This window comes from Lepidochelys olivacea (genome assembly GCF_965140295.1).
Source record: "Lepidochelys olivacea isolate rLepOli2 genome assembly, chromosome: 1".
NCBI lineage: Eukaryota > Metazoa > Chordata > Testudines > Cheloniidae > Lepidochelys > Lepidochelys olivacea.
The window spans coordinates 240891871-240914758 of NC_140411.1; the positions used below are offsets into that span (position 1 = coordinate 240891871).

Below are 22888 nucleotides of genomic sequence, written 5' to 3' on the forward strand. Positions count from 1 at the left end.
TTTTTTCTGCTGTGGAAAGTTTTAGAAATAGGTCTATGCATTAGCTGTTAAGCCTCAACATTATTAGGCTTTTTAACACAAAGTGTGTGCTTGTTGAACCAAACAGCATAATCATAAGGGTTTCTATTATGTACCACTCTTAACATGTTCAAGGGCTTTTCTGAAAGACCACGCACATTGTATATTTTATAAGTTCTTGGTATCAGCAACAAGTTAGTTACAATCATTAGCAAAAAGAAAAGAAGTACTTGTGGCACCTTAGAGACTAACCAATTTATTTGAGCATAAGCTTTCGTGAGCTACAGCTCACTTCATCGGATGCATACTGTGGAAAGTGTAGAAGATCTTTTTATACACACAAAGCATGAAAAAATACCTCCCCCCACCCCACTCTCCTGCTGGTAATAGCTTATCTAAAGTGATCACTCTCCTTACAATCCGTATGATAATCAAGGTGGGCCATTTCCAGCACAAATCCAGGGTTTAACAAGAACGTCTGGGGGGGGGGGGGTTAGGGAAAAACAAGGGGAAATAGGTTACCTTGCATAATGACTCAGCCACTCCCAGTCTCTATTCAAGCCTAAGTTAATTGTATCCAATTTGCAAATGAATTCCAATTCAACAGTCTCTCGCTGGAGTCTGGATTTGAAGTTTTTTTGTTGTAATATCGCAACTTTCATGTCTGTAATCGCGTGACCAGAGATATTGAAGTGTTCTCCGACTGGTTTATGAATGTTATAATTCTTGACATCTGATTTGTGTCCATTTATTCTTTTACGTAGAGACTGTCCAGTTTGACCAATGTAAATGGCAGAGGGGCATTGCTGGCACATGATGGCATATATCACATTGGTGGATGTGCAGGTGAACGAGCCTCTGATAGTGTGGCTGATGTGATTAGGCCCTGTGATGGTGTCCCCTGAATAGATATGTGGGCACAGTTGGCAACGGGCTTTGTTGCAAGGATAGGTTCCTGGGTTAGTGGTTCTGTTGTGTGATATGTGGTTGCTGGTGAGTATTTGCTTCAGGTTGGGGGGCTGTCTGTAGGCAAGGACTGGCCTGTCTCCCAAGATTTGTGAGAGTGTTGGGTCATCCTTCAGGATAGGTTGTAGATCCTTAATAATGTGTTGGAGGGGTTTTAGTTGGGAGCTGAAGGTGACAGCTAGTGGCGTTCTGTTATTTTCTTTGTTAGGCCTGTCCTGTAGTAGGTGACTTCTGGGAACTCTTCTGGCTCCATCAATCTGTTTCTTCACTTCCACAGGTGGGCACTGTAGTTGTAAGAATGCTTGATAGAGATCTTGTAGATGTTTGTCTCTGTCTGAGGAGTTGGAGCAAATGCGGTTGTATTGCAGAGCTTGACTGTAGACAATGGATCATGTGGTGTGGTCAGGGTGAAAGCTGGAGGCATGTAGGTAGGAATAGCAGTCAGTAGGTTTCCGGTATAGGGTGGTGTTTATGTGACCATCGTTTATTAGCACTGTAGTGTCCAGGAAGTGGATCTCTTGTGTGGACTGGACCAGGCTGAGGTTGATGGTGGGATGGAAATTGTTGAAATCATGGTGGAATTCCTCAAGGGCTTCTTTTCCATGGGTCCAGATGATGAAGATGTCATCAATATAGCGCAAGTAGAGTAGGGGCGTTAGGGGACGAGAGCTGAGGAAGTGTTGTTCTAAGTCAGCCATAAAAATGTTGGCATACTGTGGGGCCATGCGGGTACCCATAGCAGTGCCGCTGATTTGAAGGTATACATTGTCCCCAAATGTAAAATAGTTATGGGTAAGGACAAACTCAAAGTTCAGCCACCAGGTTAGCCGTGACATTATCGGGGATAGTGTTCTTGACGGCTTGTAGTCCATCTTTCTGTGGAATGTTGGTGTAAAGGGCTTCTACATCCATAGTGGCTAGGATGATGTTATCAGGAAGATCACCAATGGATTGTAGTTTCCTCAGGAAGTCAGTGGTGTCTCAAAGGTAACTGGGAGTGCTGGTAGGGTAGGGCCTGAGGAGGGAGTCTACATAGCCAGACAATCCTGCTGTCAGGGTGCCAATGCCTGAGATGATGGGGTGTCCAGGATTTCCAGGTTTATGGATCTTGGGTAGTAGATAGAATATCCCAGGTCGCGGTTCCAGGGGTGTGTCTGTGCGGATTTGATCTTGTGCTTTTTCAGGGAGTTTCTTGAGCAAATGCTGTAGTTTCTTTTGGTAACTCTCAGTGGGATCAGAGGGTAATGGCTTGTAGAAAGTGGTGTTGGAGAGCTGCCGAGCAGCCTCTGGTTCATATTCCGACCTATTCATGATGACAACAGCACCTCCTTTGTCAGCCTTTTTGATTATGATGTCAGAGTTGTTTCTGAGGCTGTGGATGGCATTGTGTTCCACACGGCTGAGGTTATGGGGCAAGTGATGCTGCTTTTCCACAATTTCAGCCCGTGCACGTCGGCAGAAGCACTCTATGTAGAAGTCTAGTCTGCTGTCTTGACCTTCAGGAGGTGTCCACCTAGAATCCTTCTTTTTGTAGTGTTGGTAGGGAGGTCTCTGTGGATTAGTATGTTGTTCAGAGGTATGTTGGAAATATTCCTTGAGTCGGAGACGTCGAAAATAGGATTCTAGGTCACCACAGAACTGTATCATTAGCAATAACATCATCATATTTATCACACATGTGCATTTATAATTATTTTTGTCATGCCAGGCCTTTGGTTTTGACAAATCATTCTTTAGGTCAGCTTGTTCAATATCCCTTTTGAATCTTTGTCGCTTTTTCTTTACCTCAGGGTCTTCTTTAACACAGGCTTTCAGTTTAACCACTTCCTTGGGTTTTGGTATTTTAGGGTTAACCTATGGCTTTTATTTGCAAGGTTTAATACTTCCCTTCCTCCCTTCCAGTAGGGTCAAAATCTGAATTCTTTTGCTTAACAGAATCCATTGGCTGGCTGTGTGTGTCCTTTTTGCTAACAGCTACAGGCAAGTCTTCCCCCTCCCAGACAGTCAGGTAATTTGCATCAACACAAACACTAGCTTTCAATTCTCAGCTGCTACCAATTTCAAGGCTGGACACTCATTCTTCCCTTCAGCAGGATGGGGTTCTTTCCCCCCCACCATCTTTTTCCTAGAAGGTTGAAATCTGAAACTTCCTGCTCACAGGAATTCCTTTGCTGGCTAGGTGTGTTCATCAACTGCAGACCCTCTGTGCTATGAACATCTACACAGATGCTCTCCTGCAGAGGTGCCAACTTTCCCCAGCGCTGGTGGGTGCTTGCCCCGGCCCTGTCCCAACTCCGCCCCTCCCATCCCTACTGGACTCCTTCCCTAAATCCCCGCCCCAGCCCCGCCTCTTCCCAAAGTGCGCCACGTTCCCCCTCCTCCCCCCTTGTGCTTGCTGCCGCAAAACAGCTGTTTCACAGTGGCAAGTGCTGGGAGCTAGCGGAAGAAGCAGGGATGCGGCGCACTCAGGGAGGAGACGGAGTGGAGGTGAGCTTGGGCGGGGCAGGGAGCTGCCGGTGGGTGCAGAGCACCCACGAATTTTTCCCCAGGGGTGCTCCAGCCCCAGAGCACCCATGAAGTCGGCACCTATGCTCTCCTGCATGCTTGCTTGTGAATCTATCACCACCAGAAGCTTAGAGACTGGACTCTGTTGTAAAGAGATACCAAACTACTTCAAAGTGTCTAAGGGTGAGAGTTTGCCTGCTCTCCCCTGAATCCTTGTGAGTTCAGTCATGAGGCTGTTCTGCTCTGAAAAATCAGTAACCCCATCTTTCCTCAGTACCTGAGTCACAGATTGCCTACTTAAAGAATCAATATGGAGACATTCCTGCCCCTACAAACTGGTCAAACACAGCCACTTGGTCATAGGGCTGTTCAAATTCCCTCACAAGTTTTATTCCATCTGAAATCTTCTCAAAGCTATTCACACTGGGTCTTTCCAAAGCAAAGTCAGTGGATTCATTTTCATTTGAAAGACTTTGGGCATGGCTACACTTGCAGATGTAGAGCGCTGTGAGTTAAACCAGCCCTCAGAGAGCGCAGTAGGGAAAGCGCTGCAGTGTGCTCACACTGTCAGCTGAAAGCGCATTGGCATGGCCACATTTGCTGCATTTGCAGCAGCATCGGGAGTGGTGCATTATGGGAAGCTATCCCACAGAGCACCTCTTCCCATTCTGGTGCTGTGGCTTGTGGGAAGGGGGTGGGAGGTGCAGGGCATCCTGGGTCCTGTCCCAACACGCCGTGATGCATCGCTTCGCATCCCAGAAATCCCTGTGCTTCCATCCACATTTGGTGCCATTTTTCAATGGTTTTTGTACTGCGCGCTCTGTCTTCCCTTTCAGTCTGTGGGAATGGAGCCCAAAGTGCTGAGGAATATGCTGATGAGTCTCGCCAGCACATCGCCTTTGGCAGTCGAGTTACTCCTTAAGATACAAACTGACAGTAAGAAGTCGGACGATGTTGACTCGCATAATGCATATGACACGAGATTGCTTGTGGCATTCACGGACATGCTCACTACAGTGGAACTCCGCTTTTGGACTCAGGAAACAAGCACTGAGTGGTGGGATCACATCGTCATGCAGGTCTGGGATGATGAGCAGTGGCTGCAGAACTTTCGGATGAGAAAAGCCATTTTCATGGGACTGTGTGCTGAGCTCGCCCTCATCCTGTGGTGCAAGAACACGAGATTGAGAGCTGCCCTGCTGGTGGAGAAGTGGGTGGCTATTGCAATCTGTAAGCTGGCAACTCCAGACAGCTATTGATCGGTCACTAACCAGTTTGGAGTGGGGAAGTCAACCGTTGGAATCGTGTTGATGCAAGTTTGCAGAGCCATTAATCGCATCCTGCTCAGAAGAACCATGACTCTGCGTAATGTGCATGACATTGTGGATGGCTTTGCACAAATGGGTTTCCCTAACTGCAGAGGGGCAATAGATGGGATGCATATTCCAATTCTGGCACCAGCCCACCTAGCCTCCAAGTACGTTAATCGGAAGGGGTATTTCTAAATGGCTCTCCAGGTGCTTGTGGATCACCATGGGCGTTTCACTGACATTAATGCAGGCTGGTCCGGAAAGGTGCATGACGCACAGGCCTATCCAGGAAGCTGCAAGCTGGGACTTTCTTCCCAGACTGGAAGATCACCATAGGGGAAGTTGAAATGCCCATTGTGATCCTTGGAGACACTGCTTACCCTTTAGTGCTGTGACTCATGAAACACTACAAAGGGAGCCTTGACAGCAGCAAAGAGCAGTTCAACAACAGGCTAAGTCAGTGCAAAATGACTGTGGAGTGTGCTTTTGGTGATTTAAAGGGCCGCTGGTGCTGTCTGTATGGGAAGCTGGACCTGGCCGATGACAACATCCCCACAGTTATAGCCGCGTGCTGTACCCTCCATAACATTTGTGAAGGGAAGGGTGAAAGATTCACTCAGGCATGGACCTTGGAGGTTCAACACCTGGAGGCTGAATTTAAATGATCTGGAGGATGGTGTGGATTGCACTCTCAGCAAATTTGCGGATGATACTAAACTAGGAGGAGTGGTAGATACGGTGGCAGGTAGGGATAGGATACAGAGGGACCTAGACAAATTGGAGGATTGGGCCAAAAGAAATCTGATGAGGTTCAACAAGGATAAGTGCAGAGTCCTGCACTTAGGACTGAAGAATCCAATACACCGCTACAGACTAGGGACCAAATGGCTAGGCAGCAGTTCTGCGGAAAAGGACCTAGGGGTGACAGTGAATGAGAAGCTGGATATGAGTCAACAGTGTGCCCTTGTTGCCAAGAAGGCCAATGGCATTTTGGGATGTATAAGTAGGGGCATAGCCAGCAGATCGAGGGACGTGATCATTCCCCTCTATTCGACATTGGTGAGGCCTCATCTGGAGTACTGTGTCCAGTTTTGGGCCCCACGCTACAAGAAGGATGTGGAAAAATTGGAAAGAGTCCAGCGAAGGGCAACAAAAATGATTAGGGGTCTGGAACACATGACTTATGAGGAGAGGCTGAGGGAACTGGGATTGTTTAGTCTGCAGAAGAGAAGAAGGAGGGGGGATTTGATAGCTGCTTTCAACTACCTGAGAAGTGGTTCCAAAGAGGATGGTTCTAGACTATTCTCAGTGGTAGAAGATGACAGGACAAGGAGTAATGGTCTCAAGTTGCAGTGGGGGAGGTTTAGGTTGGATATTAGAAAAAACTTTTTCACTAGGAGGGTGGTGAAACACTGGAATGCGTTACCTAGGGAGGTGGTGGAATCTCCTTCCTTAGAAGTTTTTAAGGTCAGGCTTGACAAAGCCCTGGTTAGGATGATTTAATTGAGGATTGGTCCTGCTTTGAGCAGGGGGTTGGACTAGATGACCTCCTGAGGTCCCTTCCAACCCTGATATTCTATGATTCTAATTTGAACAGCCAGAGAGCAGGGCTATTAGAGGGGCCCAGTGTGGGGCTGCAAGGATTGGGGATGCCTTGAGGGAGCAATTTGAGGCTGAAAGCCACCACTGATGTTTGCTGCCCTGCACAGGAGTGAAGTACAGTGGTTCCAATGTTAGCAGGAATCTGTGTTTGCTACGTATGATGCACTGACTTGCAGTGCCTGTTGCTTTCCTCGGCTAAGGTATCTTTTACTTAATGCAGTAATAAAGAATGTTTTCAAAGCCAAAAAATCCATTTATTGAAAAGAAACACAACTGCTTGGGAAACAGAAAGGGCAGGGTGTGGGGTGGGTAATGGTTCAATCACAGATTTGCGTATGTCCTGTTATCATACTCAGCCTTCCTGTTTGGAGTGCTCTGCAATGAGTGCTGCACTTCTGTCTGGCTAAAATGCATGGTGATGGGGGTTGAGTGCAGAGGGTAAGGGTCATAGTTTGCAGGGCTGGGTGGTGAAGCTACAAGTGTTGGAGGCAGCTGGTGGCGATAAGAACCCAAGGCTGCTTTAATGCACTCTAATCCACAAGTGTAGCCATGCCCTTTGGCCACTAGCCACCAACACATTTTCCTCAGAAGAGAGACTGTTTACTATTAACAATGGTCCATCAAGAGTCAATGGAAACCATTCTTTTTCACAGACTTCAAAGACTTCCCCAAGAAATTCCTTTCCTTCTGCAATATCATGCACTGCAACAGGTTCTTTCTGAACTATATTTATGTCTAGAACCGACTTTGGCACAACAGACAAATCACCAAACTCCTTCTGAGTTTCACATACATCCAGAATCACCTCTGGCCCATCAGGAGGATTTTCACACAACTCCCTTTCAGGGAAACTGATAGACTTCACAGTCACAAGATTAGAAGTATTCTCTTCCTTGTTACCCTCTGACAGTGTGGAAATTGTAACAGTCAAGTCACCTTCATGCTTTTCTTGTGCCCTGGCTATATCATCACCCTGATCAGACAAGGTTGTCATACCTTTACCCAGCAACACACTAACAGGCAAAATAGAAGCACCAGAATCACTTGGTCTCTGGGAGCTATTTATGACATTAACTGGATGCAACCTAGTTGCAATGTCATCATCCCTAGCAGATACAAATTTAGGACCACTTCCTTTCTGGGCTTTAGTCGTATCCAAAAATCAGCTCTGGGTCAACTGATACATTTTCAACCATCATAGGCTGACAAGCTTCTTCTGTCTGTAGAGCAAACAGAAAAGAGCTGGAAAAACTCTCCCCTTTAACAGACAAACAGCTTGGGCTATCAATTCCCTTGTCCCAGCACACATGGCTGTTCACGGACAATTGCTTGGAGATTGGGGTAGCTCCCTTCATGGGCAAATCATTACCCCTAACAGACACAGGAACATTTCCTTCACTGTTACAATTCTCCACACTGGTAATATGTAAGGTATAGGGATATTCATGTTTCACTAACTTTGCCTTCCCAAACTGCTGATTAGACAAAGCCATCAGCTCAGAAGGCTGCCTATGCTCATCTAAACTGTCTTTGCCTTCCCCTCCCTTAACAGATAAACTGCTGTTCCCCACAAGTAGTGTCTTATTACACTGAGCTCCTTTAAGCACATCACTTTTACCTGGGTCAGGTTTACTTCCCAAGCTTTACGAGCAACAATTTATCACTCATCAAGAATGTACCCCTTCCTTCTTCAGTTAGGGCTTTAACCTGATCACCAATTTTAATTTGCTCTAGAGCAGGGGTGGGAAACCTTTTGGCCTGAGGGCCACATCGGGGTTCCAAAACTGTATGGAGGGCCGGGAAGGGAAGGCTGTGCCTCCCCAAACAGCCTGGCCTCTGCCCCCGATCTGCCCCCTCCTGCTTCCCAGCCCCTGACTGCCCCCCTCAGAGCCCTCCACCTATCCAACCCCCCCTGCTCCTTCTCCCCTGGCCACCCCCTCCCAGGACCCCCCACCCCTAAAAGCCCCCTGGGGACCCCATTCCCTATCCAACCACCCCCGTTCCCATCCCCTGACTGCCCCCCTGAAGCTCCGCCCCATCCAACCACCCCCTGCTTCCTGTCCCCTGACTGCCCCCCGGGACCCGCTGCCCCTTATCCAACCCCCCCACTCCCCACCCCCTTGCCATGCTGCTCAGAGCAACGTCTAGCAACCACGCCACCTGGCCGAAGCCAGCCCCGCCGCCGCGCTGCCTGGCAGGAGCTCACAGCCCCACTGCCCAGAGCGCTGGCAGCACAGCGAGCTGAGGCTGTGGGGGAGGGGGGGACAGCCGGGGAGGGGCCAGGGGCTAGCGTCCCTGGCCGGGAGCTCAAGGGCTGGGCAGATGTGGCCTACGGGCCGTAGTTTGCCCACCTCTGCTCTAGAGAAACATCTTCCTGAGCCTTATCTAATGCCAGATTCACTTCTGAGACACCAGACAGACACCCGGAAATTTTTTCCACAGATGCACTGCTTCTTTGCACAGACAAACTGCCATCTTCCTCAGTCAAATATTTGGAGAAACCCTCCATAGGCAAATCTTTGCCCCTAATAGACACAGGTTCAGGATTATTTCTTTCCTGTGACTGGTTTATGTCAACCTAACTGAACAAAGCTTTAATATCATCTGCAATCTAAAGATCTTTAGGCAATAACTTTCTTACACCAGCTATAACTTCATGTTTAACACCATTCCATTCAAGATGTACAGTACAGTCACAGAGGATTACAATATTCACACTCTCATTTGGTAAATAATCTTCCTCTTTGACAAGATCTGCTTTAACAAGAGTGATGATAGAAGCTGTAATTTGCCCTAAACAGCTTTTACCATTGACTTTTACATTCTCTGCACGAGTTATGGGGTTACCTTTACCCGAGCTCACAGTAAAAGCATTTACATAAAAGGTGGCAATGTTGCGGTAAATTTGGTTACACACAGACAACTGCTTAGAGTCAAACATCACACCAATATGGTTACAACCGGGATAGATTCTATCCCCATCTTTGTTGTTGAGAGGAATTGGTTTTTCAGGATGATACAGTACCTGTTGTTCTTTTATTCTCTTGAGTTTGAGAATAAGTCTGTCCACTTTTGCCTTAGCTTCTAGTTCCTGCAATCGAATATATACCATTTTTTGTTCATGTTCAAAACACAGGCGTTCTCTTTCAGCAACTTCTCCTTCCATATCAGTTGCTTTTGTTCAAGTTCTAGCTGCTTGTTTCTCACTGCAAGCATTTTCCCTGCGTCTGCTTCCTTATCACTGGCAATTAACAGATTTTTCAGTTCCTGCTCTGGGGCCTTTTGGTTAAAATACCCTCTCTGTAAGCACAATTCTTCCAGGCTTTTTCTGTCAGGATCTTGATCATGGGTCACTCACTGTAACTGATTTTTAACCCTTAAACTCTCCAATATCAAAATTTAATTTTGACAAGCATGTGGTTCTGACCAAAAACCCAATTAACTGTGGTAATGTGTATCCAAGCACAACTACACCGCTGTGACTGGGGTCCCAATGGGGAGCCAGCTGTGGTCACTCAATTGGGATGACACGTTTCAGAGTAACAGCCGTGTTAGTCTGTAGTCGCAAAAAGAAAAGGAGTACTTGTCGCACCTTAGAGACTAACCAATTTATTTGAGCATAAGCTTTCGTGAGCTACAGCTCACTTCATCGGATGCATACTGTGGAAAGTGTAGAAGATCTTTTATACACACAAAGCATGAAAAAATACTTCCCCCCACCCCACTCTCCTGCTGGCAATAGCTTATCTAAAGTGATCACTCTCCTTACAATGTGAATGATAATCAAGGTGGGCCATTTCCAGCACAAATCCAGGGTTTAACAAGAACGTCTGGGGGGGGGGGAGGTTAGGAAAAAACGAGGGGAAATAGGTTACCTTGCATAATGACTTAGCCACTCCCAGTCTCTATTCAAGCCTAAGTTAATTGTATCCAATTTGCAAATTAATTCCAATTCAACAGTCTCTCGCTGGAGTCTGGATTTGAAGTTTTTTTGTTGTAATATCACAACTTTCATGTCTGTAATCGCGTGACCAGAGATATTGAAGTGTTGTCTGACTGGTTTATGAATGTTATAATTCTTGACATCTGATTTGTGTCCATTTATTCTTTTACGTAGAGACTGTCCAGTTTGACCAATGTAAATGGCAGAGGGGCATTGCTGGCACATGATGGCATATATCACATTGGTGGATGTGCAAGTGAATGAGCCTCTGATAGTGTGGCTGATGTTATTAGGATGAACTGCAAAGAATGGGGCAGACAATCCCCATAAAGCTGGTGGATATTCCAATACTTAGATTAACCAAACCAGCATAAAACAGCTTCTTTATTACCTTACTGATAACAACACAGTTCCCTTAAAGTGATCCGGCCTCAGGCCTCCATCCAGGTACCCACGTCAAATATGATGAAAATTTCCATAAATCTTATTTCATCAGATAAAAGAACAGGTTCTACCAATCCCAAAGGATTGGACACATTACCTCCCAGATTAATGTTTCAGATCTTACCCAAATACATACTACAGACAATTCTTATTAACTAAACTAAAATTTATTAAAAAACAAAAGAGAGAGAGAGCATGGTTAAAAGATCATTATACATACAGACATGAATTCAATTAATTGAGGTTCAGATTCATAGCAGCGATGGTGAGCTTTGTAGTTGCAAAGAGATCCTTTAGAATTCAGTTCATAGGTCCTAGTCCAATGTCCAGATCTCATATTCAGGGCATAACAGCATAACTGGGACTTCAGTCTTGCAACTCAAACTTCCCCTGATGAACTCTAAGCAGATATGAGATGACAGAATCAGGGCCCAAGGATCTTTTATACAATTTCATATCCTCTTTGACAAGTTGGGATTTCCTTGGGGAACAAAAGGTAATTAGAATGACTTTGAAGGAGGTCCATTACCAGTACTTAGCTATACAAATTAATGTAAGGCCATTTGCTTTTTCCTCCACCATTCACAGTACATTTCAAAGAGAGATGAATACCGAGATATCCTGTGTTTATAATTCATTTAAATGATATCAGAAGACAGCATAGACAGGGACTGTTGATTACATTGTCATACTCATACATATGTAAATACACAAAAACACAAACATTATTTCCCCCAATGTCTTTTGAGGGTTATTTATTTTGCAGGATGTTTAACCCTTTCTAGCCATGCATCACAACAACATACAAGCTTTCAATCCCAGACAGCACTGTGGTGGCCTTTAAAAGCTTGCCCGTTGCCTTAACTATGGCCCTGGTCCTTCAGCAAATGCTAGCTGGGTCTATGTAGGATCAGGGAGAGATCCACCTCCCCAGAGCTCATTTCAGGATCAGCGCCTAACTATTTGGAGTTAAATATGTCTGCATTTGCAGTTTTGAAGATATTTGCTTATATGGAACATATGAGAGTACTAGAGAATACTGCAAACACTTTGGTAACTTTGTCTCGAGGTAAAATTGGCAAGTCTTTAAGTGCCTCCCACTGTACCATTAGCTACCCCAAATTTCATTTACTTTTTAAACTATTTTTTCAGATAAAGACAACTGCAAAGCTCTTTGGCACACTTTTATTGTCATGACTGTGCTATATTGTCTCACAAAAAAGAACAAGCAAAGCCCTCCTCCTTTACCCCAAAAAGAAAAGGCCAGAACAAGATATCCCAACATTTCCTGAGGACAGCTATGACAGTCATTACAGAGGTGAAGCAGACCACATATATGTAACAAGCTATAAGCAAGCATTGCTGGGGGCAAGGGAGTCAGAGTGTTAGGGAGAAAGATGAATCAGTGACTTGGATAAAAATATCATATTTGTCATATCAAATCAGACTGCTGGTTGATGTAGTCTGGGATTGTGCTTCTGACTGAAGCCAATATCTTATGCTTTTGGTGGATTGGGGAATAAATAATGATAACTCAATCATTTGTGCAGTGCTGTAAATGGACGATAGCGGAGAAACATGGCTTTTTGACCGCTTTTCCCAGGTGGTGTTTGAGATGCAGTTATCTTCTTTATCTTGCAGAGAGCTCTCATGCATAGAATATAAAGCACAGGCAGATTAATATACAGCAGAAATACCTTTAACAGTAATTCACACTTTGAACGGATAGAACACTTCCATCAGAGGCTCTCAAGGCCAATCTTTACTGAATTAAGCCTCACAGTATCTCTGTGGATAAGTAAAGATATTATCCCATTTTTCAGATGAGGAGACTGAGGTCCATATAATTTAAGTGATTTTCTGCAAGGGCACACTGGGAACAAAAACACTGATTTACTACATGGAATCCTGTGCCATAACTACAAGACCACCGTTCCTCCTCCATCACAGGTCTTAATGTCTCCTTCCTGCGGGCCCCAAGCAGAAGAGATTAGAAGAGCAATCACTGGTAAGGTGTTCATCCTATAAAAGCTGATGTACTCAGCCCCCCTTTGGCCAGGAATGGCAAACCGCGGCCACTGTGAGCAGCGGGCAGCTGTGCAAATGTAAACAAACTGTCTGGCGGCCCACCAGCAGATTACCCGATGGGGCACCACTGTTCTATAGGCTAGTCATATCCACGACCAAATGTTGTCGGATAAAAACTAAACTACTATTGACAACTAACAGGAAGAAAATCTAGGGATCCCAAGTTTCTAATGTGAACACCTTACATTTTTTATTGGAATTCAATAAAGCAAATCCATATGAGTGCAGCGCCAAAGGGAAACCCACAGCTTTCCAGACAGTATGTCAAGTTCCCAATAACACTGTTTTATAAGCTACTACAGTTCCACTTGCACCTCCATATTCTTTAAGGATATAAACTTCCTAAAATAGAGAGGTAACTTCTATTCAAAGTGTTCTTTGTTGGGAGGAAAGAGCTGGAGCAACAATCAGACCCAATCAAGCTACATACAAAATGTGTTTGTCAGAGATCTCCTTTGACAGAGACAGCGATTGGCGCAAATGCCTAATCCTCGGTCACTGCCACTGGAATTTCTGCAAGTATATGGTAACATTTTGGACGGAAGAAAAATTATGGCAACACTGAGGACTGCTAAATACAGTAGAGGCTTGTCAGCACTAAGAGACTTATTCTGACCATTAAATCATTCTTCTGCAATTAAATTTTCAGCAAAAAATACCCCAGTTGTCAACCTCCTATTGAAGTCTACACTGGAACAATTAAATGTCCACATCGTTTGACAGTCTTTTAGTGCTACTGTGACTCCTCAGATGAAAGTGTTCCCTATGAAATTCAAAGGGAGTTAACATGTTGCTTTATACACAATAGTCAGTTGCAGAGCACAATTCTATACTTCTTTTGTATATATAAACGCTTTGAAATCAATAGTCCAACAGTTCTGGTAAAGAGCATGGAATTATTACAAGACTTTTTGCTACTTTAGTGTGCATATATTTTCTTTCCTTTTAGAAGCTGCAACAAATTTTTCCCTTTCACTGTGTTCCTATTATTTTATATTTTTGCCAGACTTCATAAAGATTTCCTGATTTACCACAGAATTCTAAGGTACTAAGTGAAAGAACAGTTGATTTTCTGTACTTAATTGATTTTCCTTAAATTAATGACCATGGGGGAGAAGGGCAGTTGGCTCAGGGGATTAGTAATGGGATATGAAATATTTCCACTGTAGGTTGATGGTTCAACTACAGTCTAAGGCAGTAGTGCTTTGAAGACTATTTGATGACTTAGATGGAATGAATTGGTGGTCTCAGTGAAATTCCTACTAGACACATGTCCATATTGCAATTGACTTGTTTGAAGTCTCTGTAAGGAGTCCAAAGTGAAATAATCATGAAAACTTAACTACAAGATGCATAATAGGGTATATCATCATCATCTGTTAACAGAGTATATTTGGAGGATAAGGAAAAAGTTCTGTTACTCAAACAAAACCAGAAAGAAATTTGAGTGGGGTGCATCTAGATAATATTTAGGGTAAATTACATGTTGAATTGAAAATGCACATGCACACACACAGCTTACATGTGCACAGAACCTTTCATCCTAAAGGATCTCAGAGAGAAAGCTTCATAAAAACTATAGTATACAGAAAAAACCCATTAACCACCACTGAAATGGTGCCACCTCTGAAAAAGAGCCATGCCAACTGTTTAACGCACAGGACCATTGAACAAAATAAATGGAATGAAACTGAAGCTGCAAGGGTCATTTTAGTTAGGCAGAATTAGCCACTGAGCTCAGGTTTACCTCAAGCATGATTTCTGACTGCTGTGCTAAAGAAAAGTGCTCCAGACTCTCCAGTCAGGAGTTCAGTTTCCCACCCCATCCAGAATTCCGCATCTCCAGCAGCATGGTACTCCCTCACAGCACACTGACTCAGTTCCAAGTTGGAGACAAGAATGTCCCCTAGTGAGTCAGCAACTCAACATCCTGTAATTTTGAGGTCTCCCATTCAAATATTCTTATAGCCCAATTCTGCTTAGTTTGAGACACAACAGAATCATAGTGCCAGCTGGCAGATAGGGAGGTCCTTAAGGACCAAGAAGCTGCAGTACAGCTATAAACACACTTGGGCCCATCTACTCCTCAATGGAGAGAACACAGGCACCTTGAGATGGAGGGGCAAACCAGAAATTAGGTAACTGTTGGGACATTAATACAGTCTTCATAAGAAACCTTCCTCTACTGAGGATAAAAATCAATGGCCCAAATCCTCAAACTCAGTTGGATACCTGTAGTTAAGCGCATAAATAAGTGACCTGATTTTCAGAGACGCTGAGCACCTCCAGCACCTGTTGAAGTCAACAGAAATAGTTGGTACCCTGCACTTCTGAAAGTCAGGCCACTTATTTAGAACCAAAATATGCATTTAGATGCCTAGGTCTAGAGACCCAAATCTGACCTACATTACTAGGTTTTAAAAGGAAGTTATGCATTATGCCTTAATTGTTTTTGTGCTCAGTGCTTTGTGTGACCCTGTCAACAAAATGATTTTGTTTGTGAAATGGAGCTCATGAATAGAGCAATTTGATAGAGAACAAACAGACCCTCTTCACACACAGACACAAACTGCCTGTCCTGTAAAGCAGTGGCTCTCAGCCTTTCCAGACTACTGTACCCCTTTCAGGAGTCTGATTTGTCTTGCATACTCCCAAGTTTCACCTCACTTAAAAACTACTTACTTACAAATTCAGACATAAAAATACAGAAGTGTCACAGCACACTACTGAAAAATTGCTGACTTTCTCATTTTTACCATATAATTAGAAAATAAATCAATTGGAATATCAATATTGTACTTACATTTCAGTGTATAGTATATAGAGCAGTATAACCAAGTCATTGTCTGTGTTAAATTTTAGTTTGTATGGACTTGGCTAGTGCTTTTTATGTAGCCTGTTGTAAAAGCAGGCAAACATCTAGCTGAGTTGTTTGGAAGACCTCTGCATACCTCCAGTGGCACATATACACCTGGTTAAGACCCACTGATGTAGAAGGTCAGGATAGTGCCACAAACAGAGGGGGAGTGTCCTGTGAGCTTTGATTTCATTTCTCTGTGTTGTATCTGTTCTGAATTTCCATAAAATGTTTCAGGCTCCAGGGCTTACACAAAGTTACCGTCGCTAAAATAAGCTATTGAACCTGAGACTAGTAGAAGAATATCTCCATAAGCATACATGTCCAGGTTTATCCCTTGAGTCTCAACTGGAGTTAGTAGATTTATGAATGTATCCCATTGAATTTACACAACGAGATAACATTGAGCATTTAAATAACTCTTTAAACATTAAAAGCTCTGTGCAGACTTCAATTCTCACAGCATCTCTGTGAGGAAAGCGGGTCAGTAGTATTATCCCCATTTTCACATAGGTAATCTGGGGCAGAGAAAGTAGTGACTGGACTAAGTCACAGACAAAAAACAATGAAAGAGGCAGGATTAGAACTCTGACCTTCCTGACTTCCCAGTAGGGCTATTTGAAACATTTCTATCAGAACTATTTAATGGAAATTGGGATTTCAGTTAAACATGTTTTTTCATGAAAAGCTTGTGATTTCCATTGAAAATTTTGACTAGAATACATTTGACACGATGCACTATGCCCACGGACTCCCATGATGTGCGGTGCAGGCTCCGCAAGAGGAGAGACTGTGTGGTCTGTGCTGCATCACCGTAGGACGTAGTCTGGCTCGGAAGTCCAGTCTCTAGAAGAGAATGGAGGCTTTGCACACTGTAGTGGCATTTCTAAATTAGGATTTTCTGTTTTCAATCAGAATTGTTTGATTTTCCTTTTAAAAAAGTGTACTGAAAAGTCAAAATTTGCTATGAAAAATTGACAAAGAATTTCTCCTCACTTGCATCAAAATTTTTGCAGAATTTTTTTTCCAACCAGCCCTAGTCTTCACCCTGTGTTCATTCCTCCAGAATAAATATGCACTCAGATCAACATCTGCTGTCACAAATCAAGAAAATGTTTAGTAGAACTCTATTTCAGTGTAAAGTTTTGTGTTTAATGCTCAGTGTACTAATGAAATACGAAGACTCATCTGTACATTTGCCTAGTTTCTAAACAGAAATGAAGGACAGTTATTGCATAGTAGAGGAATTCTTGAAAAGTAGATTTAATTAGAGTTAAAATTTAGACATAAGATGGGTTTCAATGAACATGTATTCATTTGCAAAATTCCAAGATAACCAGAAAAACATCCCTCCTTTCCTATTAAAGGTACAAGTGCCGCTAATGTAATGCAACAATTCTATGGTGATGAGCCCCATAGAAATGCCTATAAATAAAATACATTTTTCCAGGAATATAACAGTGAGGGAATGGATAAAATGTTCTTCTTTGTACCCACATTGCACTGCAATAGGTTGCTACAATGATGTAATGCAGACTGCATTTTACATTTATTGCTGCAAATTACTTGCAAGGTAACGGGGATTTTCCTTTACTAAACAACTAGGATTTTTGGTGTTTGTCCAGCAACTATTCCCAGCATGACCTCAACGATACTAAACACTCAGAGTTTCAGGTGCTCATTACCTCTCAGAAGCAGGCCCAAAGGGAATACTACAGTATTTCAGTCAAGCCTCTTATTTTTCTCAGTTATCTGCTCCTGCATCTGAGACACCTACCAGTACCGTTCCGGGGAAGCTGCTGGCTCTGTACCTTCAGCTCCAAATGTATCTCACAGCTGGAGGAGGATGACCCAAGAGAATCAAGTTTTCAGTCCTTGCTTACTAAGATGTGGAAGTTTGATTTTTAGCTATAAAGGCCAACATACCAGCTCTAAAGACACCTATCCAAATGCCTATTAATGAAGTTCTAAAAGACAGATTCCTAGGAGCTTGCTATCTTCCACAGCAAGCAAAGTACAGCCTTTCAACACCCACTGTCAGCAGAGTCCATAGAGAATGGTACCTTCTTCAGATAAGGCCTAATTTTGACACCCTTTACTCTTGAGATGTAAGTGTGTTACTCTGGAAGTAATCTCATTACATTCAATGGATGAAATCCTGGCACTGTTTAAATCAGTAGCAAAACTCATTAACTTCAGCGGGGGCAGGATTTCACCCAATGGAACTACACCTGAAGTAACCCATTGTAAATAAGGGTGCCAAATTCAGCCCCATTAGAGGGGTTCAGCATCATTTAGGTTAGCAGCTAGTGATTCATTTTGACTAGGAATGTGTGAAACTGCAGAATATTTTTCATTACACTTTGGGAAGTTTCCCAGAATTTCATCCTGCCTATTTTTGGATCCCTAATAATTTCCATTTGTGGGACATTTTGCAAAACAAGAACTTCACTACAAAATTGTGACATTTTAGCTACTTTCACAGTAGGGTAGAGGAGCATTAGTGTACATTAGAATTAGGCCCAAGGCCCTGAGTCTGCTATTAATTATGCACAGGCAAATACTGAGCTGACAGAATCATATTGACTTCAGTGAAGCTATGAGGCTGGATTTCTGCACCCACCTACCCACAACCAACTGCAGGATTGAGACATAAAACTGATCTTAATATCATTCCAGATTCATTTATTTAAATTATGTATTTTAGATCTAAATCATCAATAAAAAGTTTACATACAGTACATTCCTGGCATACTGAGACATATTATGTGGACCAGTATATATTTTCCCAACCTCTATTATTAGTGTCATTTTAGGATAATGAAAACTGAAAACAAATCTAATCTAGCTCATTATTTAGGCTGTTTAGTTTATGCACGTCACATGGACAATTAAAATAGACTGGTGTTTTCCCAAGTCAGTTTCACTTTAGGCATATGACTATTAAAAAAATTTAACTGTAAAAAGCATTCAACAAATATTTCTACAGACTAAGCCACATTCCATGAAAGTCAATGAAGTTACACCTGGTACAGGATTTGGCCCATCAGAGTTTTTAGGGCCCCATTTTCTTCTTGTTAAACCTAAATTTGTGACCTACTGCTAGGAAACAGGGTTCCTTTAAGCAAAAAGCATGGATTACTATCATAGCCTGCCCCAGAACACTTGATCCAAATATTCTTATATTTTAGGAAAGATTGCATCCTGAACTGCATTTTGGATCTAACTTGGCTGAAATAAAGCGACTTATGTTAGAACTATAAAACTTTTAACAGCTTTAAATCCAGTTCTGTATCTGAACTTTGCAATTTTAAGTGCTACAGAACTTGCATGTGAGATTATTATATCAACAGTAAAATGCTCTTTAGTCAGCAGACCTTCGTGTCCTTTGGTGATTACATTTCATACAGATAAAAAAAGATGGCAGAGGGAGACATAATTTTGGGCTGCTCTGGGAGGCTTGTTTTCCCAGGAAACCAAAACAATTTCCATCAGCAATCCCTGCAGTAATGAATACTGCTCCTTTGCAACATTAACGTCCACTCCTAAGCTTCTTCACCATCACAGGTGGATGGACCAGAAACCAATGGGAAAAGGTTATTAAGCCAGCTATATTGCCAGGTGGGAGAGAAAAGCCCTGACAGCATGAAAAGGTGAAGACACTCTGGCCAGATGCTCTGAGATCCAGGAGGTTGAAACTGGGATTCCCTGCAGATCCTAAACAACTTTGTGGTTAGGAGGTCATGTCCCCTAGCCCTCATGGTGTTGGTAATCCCTGTCAATTTGTCAAATTTTCCATGAGTGAGTATAATTTTTCTACAAGTTTCCAGAACTGTAGTGGCTGTGTTGGTCCCAGGATATGAGAGAGACAAGGTAGGTGAGGTAATATATTTTATTGGACCAACTTCTGTTGATGAAAGAATACAAGCTTTTGAGCTACACAGAACTCTACTTCAGGACTGGACCTACTACCAATAAAAAAAAAATGTAATTTATCAGGTTCAGACACTATAAATGTTGGACATTTATGGTTACTTTTTTTTTAATATGGTCTCGCCTAAGACTTGTTTAGTTTATTTAGGACATTTATTTTGGAGTGTAATTCTTTGGAACCATTAACATCAACCATGCTAATACAAAAGTTTATACTGGAAAGCTGTTATGACTTTTTGCAAAAGAGTTTAATCTAAATTATAATATTGTATGTTGCTAACGTCCAAAAGCTTGCACTCCTGTCAAAGTGTATCCACTGTCTCTGTCTTGTGGGGAGGGAATGTTAAGTCTAATTCCTTTATGATGAATACAGTTTCTCTCTCACTCAGAGGAATTGTGCCTCCTGTGGGTAGCCTCAACACACAAGCTCTGCTGAGGGGAACGGCACAGAACATTAGAAGGAGACAGAGTACCTCTTCAGCTGCTATTATAACCCAATCACTAGCCACCTTCCTCTGACGCATTTGGTAGTCGCCACAGTCAGACAAAAGACACTGGACTACATGGACCTCCGGTCTGATCTAACAGGATACGACAATCCTAAATTGCTGTGCAGGAGTACCTGCACAGGAATAGACTAGCGGATCCATGAAGGCATTCATCAGCGATAGAACTCAGGATTTATGGTTCCAAAACCACAGGCGTCTACTGCTTAACTGAAAGGAAGTTCACCTTCCTTGTTGGTTATGGTAGGACCCAAGTCTGTAGGATAGCCATGAGAGAGCAATCGTACTATCCACCAATCTGTAAGGAATCCATATGCTGCACACTTATAGTTAGATTAGCCAGCAGCAAAACTGCACACACGTAGCACCAGGAATAGATATCCAGAAACACAAGATTGGACACATGAACTAAGGAAAGTCTACTCTAGCTAGTAATAGTGAGCCCTTATTTGTAGGCCAAGGACACTGCCCACAACTACATAAAACTTGTCCTGAGTATTTGAAGTTCAAGTTTAATACAGTCAGCCATCAGCCTAACGATTCTATAGCAGCATAGACATGCCACTGGGACTGAACCCAAAACCTTCAGAAAGATTCCCATTGACTTCAGTGGGCCCTTACAGCTCTGCAAAATGCTACCAATCCAGCTGAGAGGTGTTTTACACTCACTTCTTTTCACAAAAAACACAATGAAAGGCACAAGGCAATGTAGAATCAAATCCAATGCCTCTAATTATTAAGTGATAAATATCTGAGAGTTATTGCTTACCCAAACGAGAAACTTTCCAAGTTTGTCCATCGCTGATTGATGTCTGATAAATATCACCATTTTAGCTATATACAATACCACAGAGCTTTTATTTATCCTTTTCCATCAGTAGATCTCAAAGCACTTTACAAAGGATGTCAGTATCATTATCCCCATTTTATAGATGGTGAAACTGAGACACAAAGGTATGAAGTGACTTGGCCTGTCTCTATCTATTCCATAGCCAGGTTCAGTCCCCTTCTAGTGTAACCGAAGCCCAACTGAAAATTCAAACAAATGGTACTTCCACGCATCATGGGCAATGCTGTAGTTCCCTGCTCTTGGCCCCTACTCCCTGCAACATTTCTTCTATGCTTCTTAAGCTGAACACTGCCACCTAGGCCTATTTCTCAGACGACCTTCTCCCAGCAAGTTTTCCCTCTGCCTCCTCTCTCCAGAGGCTCCAGCAGTTCCTCCCATGGAACTCCCTACTTTCCATAGTCCCTACTTCAGGTCCTCCTACAGGAGCCTAACCTAATCCCTGAACATTCAGTCTGCCTTCACCAAGCACTCCCAACCTCTCCTCTCAAGTCTCCCCTCTTGACTGAGTTCTCCTCTCTCCTTATGTCCACTCTGACCCTTTCACAGCTGGTATCACTATTTGTAATTAAGTCACCCAATCAAGATCAGCTGGGGGGGATAGAGGCTTAGTCACAGGCAAGTCTGAGCCAGACTACCCTTAAAAGGGGCAGCCAGTTCTTGCAATGAGCAGGAAATTTAAATAAATACAATTACTGATCAAGATAAAAGACATGAATGTACATATCAGAGTGGAATATTCAGAACAAAATCTTCAGAACAGAAAAGTTTGTCAAAAATGGCCTTTGATTTTTTTTTTTTTTTGCAAAAAAATTGTAGACATCCTTTCATGAAAAATATTGTGCCTTCTTTCATTTTAAAACAGAAAAAAAAATTTACCAAAAACTGACGGTTTTACTATGAGAAATTTCAATAATGTTTTTGATCAAAATATTTTTAAAGTATACAAAAATTCACAAAACATTTTGGAGAAAGTGAAAAGTTTGTAACACTTTGAAATGAAAATAGTTTTAAACGTTCTTGCAAAAAATATTTCCCCCATGAATGAATTGCTTTAGCCTTTTAACTTTTTTCTTCTTCTGAACACAGAAAAGACTTAGCACAGTATTTTAAAAAATGTTGTTTTAAAGAACCTTGGATTTCAAATGGAAGGTTATCTCCCTGATAAACCTTTGCATTTTAGTAAGCACCAATAAATTAATAATTATGAGAGAACAAGTGTAAAAGTATCCCTAGTTTTCCAAGGTCCGATGAATATGTAGTCATGACAAACACAGTAATTTTACTATTAGAGTGAGAATTAGCAGAAGACTATTAACTTTACCACACACTCTCATGATAGCTTTTAAAGAACTCAACAGAATAAAAGGATATTCAATCATAAACTCTCCAGATTCATGTGATCTTGAAGAGTAAGTGTGAAACTACTGTGTGTAGGCTATACAAGACAGATGTGGGGGGGGGGGGAGAAGGGAGGGAGTGGAGTGGCCAGGGAAGGATGGCATCTGGGACAAGATGGCTTAGGAGTTTGATAATGGTCATCAGTATCTTTTATCTCTAACTTAATGGGTCATATATACTCTAGATTGACAAAAACTAAAAGAGGGTGCCAAAACCAAAGCAAAATTCAGTCAATACAGCTAAATTTGATATGGTTTTATGTCAATGACAAATGAAACAATACATTCCATATGATCTGAATGCAAAACTATATATTGGTTTAAGTTTGCTCAAAACTGCATGTATGTTTGAACAAAACTGGGCTCAGGTTTGCTTGAAAGCAGAAATTGGTTCGGGCCTCAAAATCTTGATCCAGATCTTTACGGCTTTAAATGTAGAGAGCAGTGGACGTTCAGATCTGTGGTTTTG

At 42.6% G+C, this 22888-nt stretch overlaps 1 protein-coding gene across 1 annotated transcript in view; it reads right to left on the minus strand.

Annotated features, from left to right (window-relative positions):
* Nucleotides 1–10993: 10993 nt before the first annotated feature.
* Nucleotides 10994–22888, minus strand: part of BPGM (bisphosphoglycerate mutase) — a 110438-nt gene continuing 98543 nt past the window's right edge. The window contains exon 4 of the mRNA XM_084642538.1: nucleotides 10994–11269. Within this exon, the coding sequence (XP_084498664.1) occupies nucleotides 11241–11269 (29 nt within the window). The 3' untranslated portion in view covers nucleotides 10994–11240. The remainder of the gene's footprint in view (nucleotides 11270–22888) is intronic.